We start from the raw sequence: 16,739 nt of genomic DNA on the forward strand, positions 1-16,739 counted from the left end.
CAATAGGTTTTTTTGCTGTTGGATATGTCCCTTTAGGGGGTGAGGGGCAGAATGAATGCAGGGGCAGGAGCGGCGGGGGGAGGAGAAGAGGAAAAATAAAAGACTGCATTGCACACTATGACTCAAGCAAGTCCATGCTTCTGATTGTGACTTGTTGGCAAGTATATGTTAAATTTGGAAGTAAGCCTAAAAAAGGCTTTGAGTTCAGTTCAGTTATTTTCCCTTTTCAAATACTTTTATTTTTTCTAGCATTTTAATTTTACTGTAATGGCACTTTTGATTGTACATTTGTATACATTTAAACACAGTTAAAGCTTTAGCATGCGATAAGAAATTAGTTAACGCATTTCAGGCTAAAGAAAAAGTGACTGGAGAGCTCCAGTACAGGTAGTCCTCGATTTAGGACCATTTGTTTAATGACTGTTCTGTTCAAAGTTAGGATAGCGCTGAAAAAAATGACTTACTATCAGTCCTTGCGCTTATGACCGTTGCAGCATCCTTGCAGTCATGCTGTGATCAAAATTTGGGTGCTTGGCAACCGGCATGTATTTATGACATTTGCAGTGTTCTGGGTCATGTGATCGCCATTTGCAACCTTCCCAGCTAGCTTCCAACAAGCAAAATCAATGGGGAACCATGTGATTCACCTAATGACCGTGGTGATTCACTTAACAATCAGCACAAAAATGTCATAAAAGTGGGTGCAGTCACATGATGCCTCACTTAATGACCACACTACTTAATGACAAATTTTCTGGTTCATATTGTGGTCATAAGTCGAGGACTACCTGTACTCAATTTCTATCATTATACTAGAAACTGTTTAAAATTGTTCTAGTATTCTAAATCCCACAAACATTTCAGAGAACATAAGCCTTTTCCTCAGCAGCTTATTTATCCAGCAGCAAATTTTATTCTGATATTACTTACAGGGGTGTTTTTTTTAGTTAACATATATTCCTAAAGTGAAATTCCTGTAAAAAGTCACACCTCAGAGAAATAGGATTATTATAACTACATTCTTCCCATGCTTTATTGCCCAAAATATCTCTGGAAATCAGCTGTTTAAAATAAATATTCAGTGTGCATGACACTGAAAACTAACTAAAGTGCCTGCAGTGGAAGGCCCATTAGACAGCTAGTATTCTGAAAATAAACATATGCCTCCATTTTTCTCCACCTTGCTTTCAGGATATTTTTTAGCTTCAAATGCATGTCTGCAGAACTAAACATGTGGCACCATGTGAACAATGTATAAATGCACAGTGAGATAGCAGCATCCATTCCTACCTCTTCTGTACCTATACATTTGCAATGGTGTATAAATGGTACATTAGCAAAATGTTGTATAGGCAAGCATTTGTCATGTACCTTGAGAATCTCAAGATTGACTTTGTCTTCTCTCCAGCAATATTTCTCTATCCAGCCCGTATCTTTAATACTTTAAGAGTGTCAGGAACTGTGTTGGGGCTACGCAAGCTCCATTATTAATTGATCGGTCCATTTAAAAAAGGGAATAGTTTAGTTCCCATGTTCCTTACTTGGTTTTATAAAGGGTAAGGAAATTGGGGACATAGTTAAATAAGTGTGAAAATGTCACCACCTCAATCACAAAATAGTACATACTGTACCATACCCTATAAATTATGGTTGGGTACATTGTGTAGCTTTGAATAATGTTCAGTCCCTTAATGATAATGCAGTCAATTTATTATAAATGCTTTTCTCAAAGCACGTTGGTTTTGAAGTGATTTGAAAGGTGGACTAGAAGGAGTTGTTGAAGGAGGAAACATGCCCAAAGAAGTTGCTGTTGAAAATATAGCTTTGGGGTAGGGGGGGTGCATTCAAATTGGATTGAGCAGCCTTTCACTGAAGGTCTGAACAAACCAGGCAGTTGACCTGACAACTGCAAGAACAAAAGTTGCTGCAAACAAAAACACACATTTTTTCATTATCAATCAAAACTCTAAGTTAAAGAAATACTTGGTACAGTAGTTTGATATCTGGAGTTGCTGGCAATCTGTTAGCTTTTATTTTGAAGACAGAGATGTCAGTTTCTGCTCTGCCCCATAACTTGTTTTCTGACTTCTAATGAAGTAACTCTCTACTATTACCTACTGTTAATTGCTAACAAATTGTGATATAAAAATATATATCTAACACAGAGAGAGCTTGAAAGCACCCATTTTTGCACTGATGATCAAGATTAGCCAAAATTCTGTTTCTAAGATCCATCTGTGCAATGTATCTGCATTAAGTAGCAATTACTATGCTTTTCTATCTATGGAACAGAAATGTGGGATAAGTACGTTATTATCTGCATGTACTGATCCTTATCTAATTTTTATTATTCCAGCTGTTGGAACAAGAATCTTAACATGAACTATTGGCTGATCATCAGGCTACCTATTATGGTTGCTATTGGGGTAAGTGACTGGAAATTCTTGCCATAGTAGCATGGATGATGGGTAACAGGTGGAAAGGGATAGAAATGCTGGCACTGTAGATGTCCTTTCGCTAATAAAATAATTTTGTAGGAGTTGCATTAATTGTTTTTCCCCCCGACAAACAATACATAAATGATGTAAGATAGTTTTTTAATTTGTCTGTAAAACTGAATTTGGGAGGTTGCTTTTTTTTCTGCATTCCAATAAATAAGTAACTGAATGTCCATCAAACTCATAATGTACTTGTACAATAGCTCTATTCCACCTTCTTAACAAGCCACTCTTTTCCCTGGTATCCACACTGGACTCTGGGCTATCCAGAAAAGCTGTTGGCAAGAATCCCTAAATAGGCCATGTTAATTTTATTATAATAATAAATGATAGATAAAATGCATAATAATTAAACCTTTATAACCAATGAATTAAAACATCAATTAAAGTATCAGTTTGTAATTGGCATGTGTGTTTAAAGTTTCATTTGAAATGTGTCAGCTAGAATATAAGTGATGTGTTGCTTCATGATTCAGATGATAAGCATAATTTTGGAGTGAACTGTCTGGCAGATGATGTTAAAATGAATATTATTGTACTAACAGAGATATGCAGATATGCTGTTCAGTTCTACAATCTGCTTTGTAATTCCTTCTTGTTTTATTCAGGTAAATTTCCTGATTTTTATCAGGGTTATTTGCATTATAATTTCTAAGCTGCAAGCCAATCTGTTGCGCAAAGGTGACATAAAATGCAGGTGAGTCCATTTGTCAGCAAAAATACTTTCAGTTTTTTTTCCTTAGGCAAAATGTTTATGATAACTGATCATAAGGAAAATTGCTTATGACAACGGAGAAAGATACAGATTACATCTAATAAGAGGGACTGAACAAAACTGTGGTGCCATTTGTCAGTAACAGTTTAAGTATGGGTGAATGTTGAATTGTGGCTGAGTATAGTATATATGTCAAGTTCCTTTTTTTCTTTTTCTTTCTTTTTTTTTCTTTGTAGGGGAAACATTAAACTGTTTACAGTCTGTTTATCAAAATCTGTTTTAGGAGTGCTTTGAAGCATATGCAGCTTGTTAAAGAATCTCCCCAATAAATCATTTCCTTTGAAGACTTACCTGTTATCCACATTTCAATCCATGGGGTTCTTTTTTATGTGGATTTCAAGTTATTTATTGTGGAAAAGCTCTGTATACTTATCAGGCATTTTTAAATACCTCTTTTGGTATTCTCTGTTTGGAATAGAAACTTACTGATAAGTTTGTTTCAATATTTATATTTGATATTGATATTCCTTGGTGGCATATATAAATACATTCAGCAGTAAGTATCATTTCAACAGATACAATACATTCACAAATACCCTTTTCCAGTACAAGTTCAATCAAATATTCCTTTAATTCTCTGGATAGACACTTAACATTTTAAAATACAATTTTACAAAGCTACTCATATTTTATCAATGAAGTGTATTTTTATAACTGGAATAGTCTATGTGGAAATCAATCCTGTCCTTTAGATCAAAAAGATTATCTTTTCCCTATGTACATATTGGGGATTCTTTTTGTTTGGGAAGGGGAAAGAGAGATTTTGGTAATGCAGATCATTAGCGGCTACCACTGAATACATGCTGCAAATTTTGGTGTGTAATGCAACAAGGCTTGCAAGGCTTACAGTATTCATAACTAATTTTGTGCCACCTTTATTGGTCTCCAGATTGTTTCTGGAGTTAATATGTTGCCTTTGACTTTTGAAGCCATAGAAACTATCCTCCTAATTTCACCATCACCAATAGAAGAGGAGTCCCTGTAGATAAGAGAGCCATTTGATTTGTGGAATAGCTTTCCAGAAAGATTGGCCAGATTGTTTTTCTTCCAGTGGGATTTTTTTAGATGAACCTTTTGCTTCTGTTTGTTAATCTATTGGCTGATCTTCCCAGATTGGCCAAATCTACACTGACTCTGATCCCACTTCTGGGTACACATGAGATCATCTTTGCTTTTGTTACTGATGAACACGCCAAGGGGATGCTGCGATTTGTGAAGCTCTTTTTTGAACTCTCCTCTTCTTCCTTTCAGGTAGTACCTACATTCTCTATTCAATGTGAGATTTTGTAGTCAGGATTTCAAGACTTGACTTTTTTTTCCCATAAGTCTGTTTCTAATGGTGTCGGCCCCTGTCTGTGTTAGGATTGCTGTCCTACAGAAACTGAGTGGATGAAGTTCATAGCTTTGGTCAGAATTTGATATGCCACAGAGAGCATCTGGATTATTCACTCATCGGGTCAGAAACCTTCAGTAGCCCTGGCTTTCGGCTGTTGCTTTTAAATGCCAGGTTGGTCTGTACTAAAACCTCCCTCATCAGTGATCTAACCACTGATGAGAGGGCTGACCTGGCTTGCATTACCAAAACCTGGCTGAGTCTGGAAGCGGGGGAGTAGCCTTTTCAGAGAGATGCCCAGCTGGGTTTTGGACATGGCATCAGCCAACGCTCTGGGGAGGGGTGGGGGTGTGACTATTGTCATTTGGGAATCTCGTATGGCTTTCGGGGGTGCTGCACCACAGGTCACTGGATGTGAAACTCTGTTCATTAAATTGGGCTCTAGGGATCAGTTGGGATTGTTGCTGTTAGTACCAGCCTCCCTGCTGCATAGCAACCTCCCTGCCTGAGCACCTTGACTCCATTTCTGGGTTGGCAGTAGAGTTCCCCAGACTTATGGTTCTGGGGGACTTCAACCTGCCTTCTCTAGGAGTGGGGTCTGAGGTGGCTTGAGAGTTCATGGTAACCATGACAACCATAGGCCTATCCCAGATCATCCAAAGCCCAACACAGGACAGTGATCACACAGGGATCTTGTGTTCCTGTCAGAGCAGCAGCTATGTGATCTGAAATTGGGGAGTTCTTGGTGTCCCCCTTATCATGGTCAGTTCACACCCTGATTTCAATGGGATTCTCTAGTGCCACTATTCACTGCAGGGAGGCTGGACCCGTTAGATTGGTCTGCCCCTGGTGACTGATGGACCTGGATGGGTTTCAGAGACAGCTGGGGGTTGTTCCTGTTAGTCAGCTGCACCATCCATCCAAAGCTTTAATCACCACTTGGAATAGGGGGTGGCTGAGGCATTGGATCAGATTGTGCCTATGCAACCTCTCCCCTTTTGGGGATCCCATCACTCCCCATGGTTCACAGAGATGTTGAAGAAGATGAAGTGAGAGAAGAGACATCTAGAGCATCACTGGCACTCAATAAAGGATGAACTCGATCAAACGTGTTAGAGCTGCTGTTAAGGCCTACCTTGTGTCAGTAAGGGCGGTGAAACGTCAGTACTTCTTTGCTGTTATTGTGTCCACAGATAGCCACCCCACAGCCCTGTTTCAAATGACATGAGCCCTTTTGGGAAAAGAGGGCTCGGGAAATCTCTTGCAGGAGTGTACGGAGGAATTTGCTCAGCATCTGTCAGAACAAGTTCCTTGGATTTACTTGCAGTTGGATGCCAGCCTTGTTGCAGTCCAGAGAAGATGCCTGGGGAGGAGTCTTGCTTAGTTATCTGGGAATGATTTGAAGCTGTTGGACCACAGGGTCCTTAGGACTGTGGGCTCAGCCACCTGCTGTTTAGATCCATGCCCCTCCTGGCTTGTTAAAGCAGCCCGAGGGGTGTCATGTGAGTGGGTCCTAGCGGTGGTTAATTCTTCTTTGAGTGAGGGGGTTGTTCCTTTACCTCTTAAATAGACTTTGGTTTGCCCCCTCAAGAAGCAATCACTAGACCCCCACCATACTGGACAATTTTCATCCAGTATCTAACCTCCCCTTTTGGGGGAAGGTGGTTGAAAAGGTGGTTGCACAACAGCTTCAGAGGACCTGGGTGAAACAGATTATCTGGATCCTTTCCAGTCACGATTCAGACCCAGGTATGGAAACAGCATGGAAACAGATGGAAACAGTCGTGGCTAGGAGGGCCTTCCCACAACTCCATGTTGTGTGCCAGTTGCGCCCATTCCTGGATCGGAAGGCTCTGCTCACAGTCACTCATGCCCTAATCACCTCCAGATTGGATTACTGTAATGTGCTCTGCATAGGGCTGTCCTTGAAGAGTATCCAGAAGCTTCAACTGGTACAGAATGAAGCAGTGTGAGCAGTTATGTGTTCTCCCAGAATAGCACGTCACACCTCTGCTCCGCAAGCTGCATTGGTTGCCACTTTGTTTCCAGGTCCAATTCAAGGTGCTTGACCTTTAAAGCACTTCATGGCATTGGACTGGGTTATCTGAGAGACTACCTCTCCCTGATTATGTCTGTCCGTCCCATCAGATCTGGCAGAGAAGGCATGCTGCAAGTAGCATCTGCTAGGGATTTATATTTGGTGGGTCTCCAGAGGCGGGCCTTCTCTGCCATGGTGCCCACTTTATTGAACATTCTCCCCCACCCCGAAGTCAGATTAGCTCTATTCCTGTTAATGTTCCAGAAGTCCCTCAAGACCTGGTTATGTCACCAGGCCTGGGGATCCCAGGGAACCAATAACATCTTAAGATGGCTCCCCTATTGTTATGTTCACTCTCTCCATCCCTGTGGTTTGTATATTTTACTTTTTAATATATTTTAATTTTTAATAATGATTGTTTTATATTTTATAATGATTTTATTTATATAATTGTTTATATTTGATTGTTGTACACCACCCAGAGTCACTTCTTGTGAGATGGGCAGCTATACAAATTTGACAAATCAATCAATCAATCAATCAATCTCAATTTCCCTTTTCACTAGATTAACAGGCAAGGTACCCTTTAATTCCATTGCCACTGTCTTCTACCCAGCCATTAGGTTTATCAACTGTCCAGAATTTGGGCATTTACCAGAACTGAAGAATGGGAAGCAACAAAGAAAAAGATCTGTCAATTCATTTCATCGTTTTTGCAGCTGACGTAGTATATACAGTACATGCAAGTTGCTCTCAGGATTGCAGGTTGGCGTTGTATAAAGGAATCTGTCAGGTTTACATGACAGCTCAAACCGTATGATGTGTAAATATGAATCAACGTCTTCCCTGAATTTCAGTTGGAGATACTTGCTTAATAAGACACACCTGGATACATCATCCCCATCCACCACCAGATTGTTTCTTCGTGATACAGAATAGAGAACGGATCACCTGGTGTCCTACTTCCTGCCTCTATTCTGCTGCTGTTATATACATAAAGCATTGGGGCTGGACTATCTTTTAGGCTCTGGAAAAGTCTGTACTTTTGATACAGCTATATAGATAATTTAAATTCTTGCTCTTGCTCTCTCTCTCCCTGCTTTTGCTTGGTTTTTATCTAGTTTTTGCCAGTTAAATGTTTTGATGTTTCTGATGATAAACATCAATCTATATTTCTGCTAGCTGAACTGAGTCATGCGTGTGTTTGCTCTGATCTAGATACAGGAACTAAGTGGAAGGGTACTGGCTGCAAGCTAAACTGGAAATTACCCTCATAATTTTCCAAGAGATATGACTTGCACTATGTGGAGAGTGTTTGTAGTGAGCCATCAGGTTGATGAATTGCAGTCCCAGCCTATCTGGAGAATAGGTTGGGGAAGACTCTGTCAGCAGCACTACTGCTCCTAATTCTGAACTATAGTTGGGGAACTCCTTGTGGTGAACATTTGTCTGATTTAGTCTATTGCTGCTGCTCTTTTTATATTGATTTGGTCACTATCTGATTATCAGTTTTGTTCCTTTTATCATTTTATTTCAAAAGGGTAATCAGCCAGGTTGTTAATAAAATGAATTAACCTGCCATCCTGTAGGAGCTTTTCTTCCTGATCTTGGAGTCAGCAAGGCACTATTCAGCCAAATGAAATCTTTCTCAGTTGAACTGCTTTCTCATGCTGCAGGAAAAGCAGAATTAGATATAGTCTGTTTCCTCATTAGTTTAGCTAGCGAAGGATGTGTGGATTTTCTAACTGCTATTTTGTCGTCTTCATTTTTCAGGGACTTCTGGTGGCAATTCTCTACTGTTTTAACAATACTGAGGTAAGAGGCACAGAAAGTTGCTTTATTTCACCTACTAACTTTTCAAAATTGCTCCTATTGATAACACATTTAAAAGAAACTAAAAGCATAAAGCATCTGCCTTAAAATTAAAGAAAGTGCTATGCAGATCTCCTTAAGAGGAGAGTTCCAGAATTGGGTTGCCACCATAGAGAAAACTCTCCCTTATATTCCCATCGGCAGTAAGATATATAAAATAGTGTCCCAAACAGAGTGTAAGCTACGTACTCTTATTTTCTCCAGGAACTGAATGCACATAAAAAGTTGGGAAGTGAATGAATACATAAACGCATGTAGGTGCAAAATAATTAGCCTATTTACCTGGTAAAAGATGGCTATTTTGGCTCCAAATCATTTACAGACTTTATAAAAGAACACTTGAATTTTCCTGGAAATAGATTGCAGTCAAAACAATTAATACAAAGCTGAAGATCAGTCTCCTGCAGTGACTTTGCACAGAAAAGCATGTTATATAAATAGAACTAGTGACCATGGGAGCAGAGCAAATGTCTCCTGGCACCATCTTCTAGACGTGTTCAGCTAGGAAAGAGAAATCCACAATAAATCATTGTATCACATTCTATAATGTCTGATCTTTGCCTGGGTTCAAAAGCTAAGCAGAATCAGGCCTGCTTAATACTTAGATAGGAGATTGCCATCTAATTACCTACTGGCAGTAGGCAGTAACGAATCATTTATGTACTTTTGCCAAGAAGATTACATGGAAATGTCCATGAAGTCACCAGAACTTAAGTTTAACTTGAAGAAGACTTTAACTGCATGCTCTGTGCTGGCCACAAGCCATAAATAAGCACTGTCAGTATGGTATTGAATGCTACTGAAATTTCACATAGAAGCAACCAAAGCATATTTTATCACTGCTATCTCAATGCAAATCTAGCAAGGTTCATTCATAAAAAGACTAAAACTGGTTTTTGTCCCAGGATCCAGCCTGATGCATTTGATTACCAGGTTATTATTACTCATTTATTCTATGCAAGAACAACATTATAAAAATATATGTTCTAAAGAGGAAATTCCAAAGAGTATATGTAATTTAGTGAAATGTGGGAGCAGCTTTGGGCTTTCATTGCAATCTCTATATGCCAGAAGATATGCACATCCAATGCTTTCAAATAAATGGGGTTTTACATTCATTTCAAAACTAGAAGGACAGGAAAGAAAATGAAAAAAGAAATTTGCCATGCTCTGTTGCCAATTATACAATAGATAAAGCTGTAACAAATAGCAGAGCTTCATATCCTCTTTAAAAGCTTTGTATTCATCACACAAAAAGCCTCAACATTTTTGAACCATGTACAGTAGCTGTTACCAGACATCATTCAGTAGATAGTCTTCAACATTTAAGTGATTCTATTTCTAAAAACAAGTGGATTTCAGTGAACGTTGAACATAATAATAGGTCTGTATTAGAGACCAGTGAATTACTACAGATGAACTAATCATAATTTTGGGATGTTTGGAATCATTTGCTGCCCAATCTACTGTTCATGGTAAAGTGAATCTTGAAAGGCTGTGAACAGATGTTAAGGATAGATTTCCATTCATGGGAAAACATGAATGGAAATAAACTGAATATCACTGGACAGATGGATATTTATTGTTTGATCATATTTTGTTGTCATTCAATGGTTTTCTTCAATCCATTCAGCTTTCAATTTAAATTCTCATCGACAAATAATTATGCTTGAATTAATCAGTTCTTGTCCTGTTAAAATACCAGAATCTGTACAAAATTTGAATCTGAAAGTTTTTCGTTGATGAAAAGTTTGACAAGAATGGTTGTCTCTAGCAAAGTTGTAGAACTTTTAGCCAGAATAACCTCAAGATGGTTGTTCTGTCTTGCCAAATAAATCTCCACATAACTACAGATTTCACGCATGTTTACAAGGATTACTGAGACATTTTTTAAACATGCCTCCTTGAATTTTGAATTAATTAATGCAATACTGAGAATTAAAATCTGAATTTTAAGAAATGATTCCACTTTAAAACATGTAATTAAGCCTTTAATTACAGCTCTATGACATCTTTTAAACTTTTCTTACCAAGCACATGCTACAATACTGTGATGGCAAACCAATTTCCAATTTGAAAAGCAAAAGGAAGAGCACAGTGAGACATGTTGAACTGTTTGCTCACCTATTTCTTACTTGTAGCCTTTTCTTAGCTCTTCTTTCACCCAGGTGTTGGAAGAAAAAGTTATCTTACCAAGTCCGTTTCTGAGCCGGGAGTAAAGACACTGACGAATTGCATGAAGTTAGGAGATTTATTCTTCACCCAAGTGCAGAAGCAATGACAGCAGGCAGTTAGGTGGGCGGCCGCGCTGGGCCCCCTCCCCACAGTACCTTATATACCTTCTGTTACATTCAAACCCACGTTAAGATGTCATGACTTTCTGATCCAATCAAAGCCAGTTACCTTGATCCATACTCCTCCCCTTACCCAAGACCCCTTTCTCTGATGCCAAATAAGGTTCTTCCTTTCTGTATGTAAACTAATTTCTATCACCTTGAGTGTTAACAGCCATATGTAAACATACATCCCTAAGAAACAAGGTCAGGACCGCTTATCTTTCTTTGTGAGGGGTCATCTGAACAAGAAGAGACTATCAGGTCAAGACAGTTTATCTGCTTACATGAGTTGCTGCCTTTCCAGTCAGGAAGAGGCAAACCATGTCAGCAATTAACACATCCTTGAGATTTTGAAAAGTATTAAAGGTCTCATCCTCAAGAATGCAACCTTTTGATAATCTAAAGTACAGTTAACCATACATACAGGAAAGGGAATATTGGCATTTTGCTAGGTCTGCTTTTATTTCATATTATACAATATATAAAGATAAATGTTTAAACATCTAAATGTCTTAATATATAAAAATGTCTACATGCCCCAACCTTCTAACATAGGCTTTCCTGGTTGACATATGCCACTGCTTACAAGGAATGAGTTTAAGGAATGCTCAACCATCCTCACATTTGCAGGCCTCTTTTGTGCTTGATATCCGACCTCACCTCTAGAGGGTACATTTCTAGCCTTTGCAGGCATGCGAATAAATAAATAGTACCATAACGGAAAGCATTGTACTCAGACATTTTCTCTACTTTAGGATAAGCATTGTAGCTTTCAAGTTTTAAACCGTTTCTGATTTATGGGTGTGGAAAAATGACAGCAGTGTAGACGTGTACAGTCCTGTCAATATTTTATAGGCCACTCTACATATATGAAAATCAAAACTATCCACATTATGAAAAGAGACAAGATGAAACTGAAGGTCATGTAAAAGACATGAGCCTAAATTCTAGAATCTAGGATAATAACTTCACAGTGGTGTTTTTCAGATTTTAAAATAACTATTTGCTTTGCCAACTGTCTCCTCCCACCCTTTTTTCCCCCTAAAAGCTGATATGGCTCATGGTTTTGTTGTTGAAATTGATTTTCTTTCTCCAATGCAGTATTTATTGTCTATTACCACCTTGGAGTTCATTCACAGATCACTAGATAGTTGGCCTGGCAAAATGGCTCAGAGCAGATTTTACACAATTAGGTTTTAACTGTTGTACAACAATACGCTTTCTTAAATTACGGTCACAGATTAAGGCTGGAGAAATTACATTAATCTTTCTCTGAACCTAGCAGGAATGGAAAGATGATATTCTCATTTGTAAAAGCATGTGGTGAAAGCAGTATGGAAGTGCATCGATGCATTTTGTTCTTCATTATTTGTCATCATAAAGGCCTTTGGGGAGACAGCATCATATTCCATGTAAGCAGTGTGCCATTTCATGAAGCATTATCTATCCATAATTAAATAATAGTTAATAGTTCTCATGTACAACATTGTAAGCAATGAGGAGTAACTTATACCCACATTTCAATCATATCCTAGGACAGTAAATTGGAATAGTCCGTTTCACTTGCTGATTAAAATCAATCAAACAGTGGAATGAATACTATCTGGATTGAGCTTTTATTTTCACATAACAAAGATAAACTTGATTTTCAACAACTTCAGTCTCCATAAATTTTAATTAGCTTCAAAAGCAACTTACATAATTTTTTTTTTTTAAAAGTCACTCATCTGAGTTTTAGCTAAAAATACTAATGGTTCCTTGAAAGATACTGGAGATGTTTGGTAAATGTATGTTCTTCCTCAGTTCACTTACACTGTTCAGATCATCTGGGGAGGGATCAACTATTCTGTTGGAGGTGGGGAGGGGCAGAAACAATAGAACTTGTGGTAGGCCTCATGCTTTGCACACACAAGATTCAGTCCTCTGTCCTCCTCTCTGAAGCCAGAATTGTTGTTGGTATAGATCAGGGTTTCTCAACCTTAGCAACTTTAAGTGGGAGTTGAAGCCCACACATCTTAAAGTTGCTATGGTTGAGAAACCCTGGTATAGATTGTATTGAGATAGATGGTTAATTCATCAACAGTAATTACTCTGTAACTTTCATAGTTCCTGTCACTGATCATGCTGTAGGGACTTCAGGTTGCTCATCCTTAAGTTAGAGTGTAAAAATTGTATGTATACAACATACATAAATTGTATACATAGAATTGCCAGATTTCCATTTGGTAAATTATTTTTACAGTTCAGTACTATGCAAATTTACTTAAAGCAAGTCCATCTGGGGTTCAGCCAGACTTCATGCAAAAAATGGTGGCTTTAAGCAAGCTTTTTAAATATTGAAATCATGCTCTTTAACACTATCTATACAAGAAACTGAATGCCAGAAAACAGTTCTTGAAAGAAGCATAAGCAAACCTTTCAGATTGTACAGAATCATGTTCAGTCCAATTTTAGCTAGAACAGATCATTGCTTGCAGCAAAGAGGTTCAGTAAATATTTTGTTTCCTGTATTGTGCACAAATATTTTTATCTATAAAGTCTGAAGAAGCTGCTGCCATTATTACAGTTGTAAAGCAACCTATCGGAGATGATTTGGAGCAATAATAAGGCTACCTTAGAACCTTGCCAAGGATGCTAACTCTACACTCACATACCAGGTGGCCAAATATCTGTATCAAGTCATACAATTGCACAAAACTTTTAATTGGATATGTTGTTTTATTGTCTTATTGTTTTCTTTTTTTCTCTGATAATGAATTGCTGTACCAAACTATTTCTCTTTTCCTACTTTAAAGGCTGGTCAAAGACCATAATAAAGTTATTTAATTTGATTTGTTTGTTTTAATTATCTAAGACATTGTATGATTTCTTAGTTCGGTAACAATAGTGCAACAGTATTAGATCATTTATCTTTCTCTTTCCTTTTGTTTCCCTATGGAAGGTTCGGACAGAATTTCAGAAAAGCTGGGAACGATGGAGACTGGAACACTTTTACATCCAAAGAGACAACAGTATGAAGCCACTTAAGTATCCAGCCAACAGCATTAGCAGTGGAGGTACAGTCGGAAGCACGGTCTATGCTGCCACTTGTCAAGCTACAGTCAGCTAAGATGCAGAGGAGATGGGCCATCTGACCTGAACTGTAGGAGATAAAATTGAACGCCCAGCCAGTTTGTTTGTAAGAGGTCTTTAGAAGACTTGACCCTTTGCTGTTCATTGCTGCAGGCAGCTGAATAAGCTTTTAAAATAAAGCAGATGGCTAATACATTTGAGGGTAGAAGTCACCTCTAAAGTAAGTTTAAAGAGTTTTCCCCCAATTAATGTCAGAGGCCTCCAGGTGTCCAAGGCCTAAATCCTGTGTTGATGCAGTCACAAAGCATGAGGTTAATAACCTATTAGAACAGGTAGACAATTTGAAGCATTATTGATTAAATTACAAGGATGCAGCTGATTAATACAGACAAGGAAGATCAGCCCTTGGGAAAGGTAAGCCTAACCACCCTCATGGTTAGAAAAAAGCAGTTACAGTCTGCATAATCTTCATATACCTTTCAGAGCCTTTCCCAATGGCAGCTTTATTAAGCAAAAAGTAGTCACTTTGGGCTCATTTCAGGGGGTCCTGGAAGTTTCTCTACCTAGCACCACTGTCGTAGAAAAATGTTCTCTTCTACAGTACTCAGGCTGTAATAAGCTTTTTCACAGAGTAAGCATGCCCATTACAGTCAGAAAGTTAAAAAAATATGTGGGCCAGTGCTTTTCATCATTAATGGTCACAAAAACATGTTCTTCTCTGCATTCCTGACACAGTAATGTTTAATTTTTTTTAACATTTGAAATGCAAGTCCAGTAAATGGCAATTATGCACTTTTACAATGAGTAGATCCAATGGCATTGGAAATTTTTACTTTCTTGTCACCTGGAACGACCTGAACCATTCTTGGTTATATACATACCAATTACGGCAACTCTCACTGGATTATTTAAATGTTAGAAATATTGGATGTAATATGGTGCTTTTTGTTGCATGGTTTCAGACTTGTTAGTTTTTTGGGTTTTTTTGGTCTGAAGAAACATAGTTGACTCTAGTAACTTCTACTCTTTAAGTCTTGCATAGTCCTTCAGTGCTTCAGAAAGCTGCATAAATGCTAGTGTGAACCAAAGTAATTAATGGCTTACTGTTGTGTATATGTTTTTTAAGTAGATTATGTATTATCCCCTGTAAGTATAAAGACAGGAATGCTATATTATGCTAAAGCCCATGAAGATATATGTGTAAAAACTATTTCTTTGTGCACAGAGGTCTTGGTCATATACATTCAGCATATTATATTTATATGTGACCCTAGCTCTTTTTGCCCTCTTCAAATAGATGCAAGACCTTCTGTGTTGAACACTGAAAACATAAGCAGTTCGGGTGAGCTGATTCTGTAGCTATAATTTCAGCACTTTGGTCAGTTCACAATCCGATAAGAGAGCCAGCTGGCGTTCACGCTGCTAAGAAATCTTCAGAATCTTAGTAATTAAGTGAACTGCTCAGTTGGAATGAATCACAACTATATAAATTCCATATCCTGTCTTTAGTAAATCTATTTCAAGATGTCAGGCATTCCTAATACATTCATTGAAATAAAAAGATGGGTACTGGTGCTAATTTGAAAAACAATTTATAGCTGAATTTGTTTTGTGCCAATGTTGTTTTAAAAAATTATAGAAAAGATGTTACTGAATTAAAGCAGAATATGGCACCAGTGATGTTTGTAGCCATTCTGAACTGGATCCTGGATTTCGTAAAGTCGAACAGATTATGCTTTATGTCTCGACTGCTGTGCTGTGTGGTAGGATACGAACAGAAGCCTGTTATTTATTTTTCAAATTTATATAGCTGCCCATCTCATATATGACTCTGGGTGGCTTACAAACAAAACAAATATAAAAAGAACAAAAAAGAACAATACAACAATTTGAAAACAAGAAAAAAAGGTCCCATGGTCTGTCTGAATTTGATCGTAAGCTGTAAGTGTATAAGTAGTATTATGTAATTAACTCGAACCACTGTGCATTTAACTCTAATTTTGCTACAGTAGGCTCCGTTCTTAACTGTGGGTCATCCTTAACCTAGGGACTACCTGTATAACCTACTGACTTTACAGAAAATCTGCCTGCAAAACTTGAAGTGGGATGGAACCTAAAGTTCGTTTAAATTCCAAGTGTGAAACGTGGAGCTGTCCATTCATTTTTAGGAGCAGTAAATTCTAGCAAATTCTGTTGAAAGTCCCCACTTCAAACAATTGTGCTTGACTAAAATTTACAGCACAGCCCCATAGTTGTCTATTCAAAGATAAGAATTATCTGAGGCTTGTTCCCCAGTGAACAGAAATGGAATTGTAGTTTATAGTTGTAGGTGGGTACTGTTATGTAATTGATTAGCCATTGACTTGCTATACTCATTTATTGGCCTTAAAAGTTGTATTTGCATATTTTTCCTCTAATTATACTTTGTATAGTTCACTTCATTACATTCATTGTCAGAGATTTATTTATAGGTGGATGTAATTTATTTATTTATTTATTTATATTTCAAATTTGTCACCGCCCATCTCACTGCAGAGCAACTTTACTGCAACTACGGTTTACAGTAAAAATAAGAATATTTACTAAAATAGAATATTAATTAAAAATACATTACAAAAGGTTCCTATATGAATAATAAATACTTTCGAAGAAGCTGATGTTAACTAGGAGTTATTAGACTCAGGGACTGTCTTCAAGGCGCAAGCCACCCCAGGGTTGGTTATATCCCTTTTCGCCCCACATGAGTTGGCAGAGCCAAGTCTTCACCCCTTTCCAGAAAGCCAGGAGAGTGGGGGTCCACCTCACCTCTGGGGGA

At 38.0% G+C, this 16,739-nt stretch overlaps 1 protein-coding gene across 3 annotated transcripts in view; it reads left to right on the forward strand.

The window, feature by feature from the left end:
* The window catches only part of GLP1R (glucagon like peptide 1 receptor), a 139,595-nt gene extending 125,123 nt beyond the window's left edge, over positions 1–14,472 (forward strand). For all 3 annotated transcript variants that reach the window (XM_088145429.1, XM_088145432.1, XM_088145424.1), the window contains 5 exons: positions 2,357–2,426; positions 3,107–3,195; positions 4,386–4,524; positions 8,418–8,459; positions 13,794–14,472. In XM_088145429.1, the coding sequence (XP_088001555.1) occupies positions 2,357–2,426; positions 3,107–3,195; positions 4,386–4,524; positions 8,418–8,459; positions 13,794–13,961 (508 nt within the window). In that variant the 3' untranslated portion in view covers positions 13,962–14,472. The remainder of the gene's footprint in view (positions 1–2,356; positions 2,427–3,106; positions 3,196–4,385; positions 4,525–8,417; positions 8,460–13,793) is intronic.
* The last annotated feature ends 2,267 nt before the right edge of the window (positions 14,473–16,739 follow it).

This window comes from Python bivittatus, unplaced genomic scaffold (assembly GCF_059951505.1).
Source record: "Python bivittatus isolate LINGU-HERP-01145 unplaced genomic scaffold, Pbiv_v1 ctg000020_np1212, whole genome shotgun sequence".
NCBI classification, from domain to species: Eukaryota; Metazoa; Chordata; class Lepidosauria; order Squamata; family Pythonidae; genus Python; species Python bivittatus.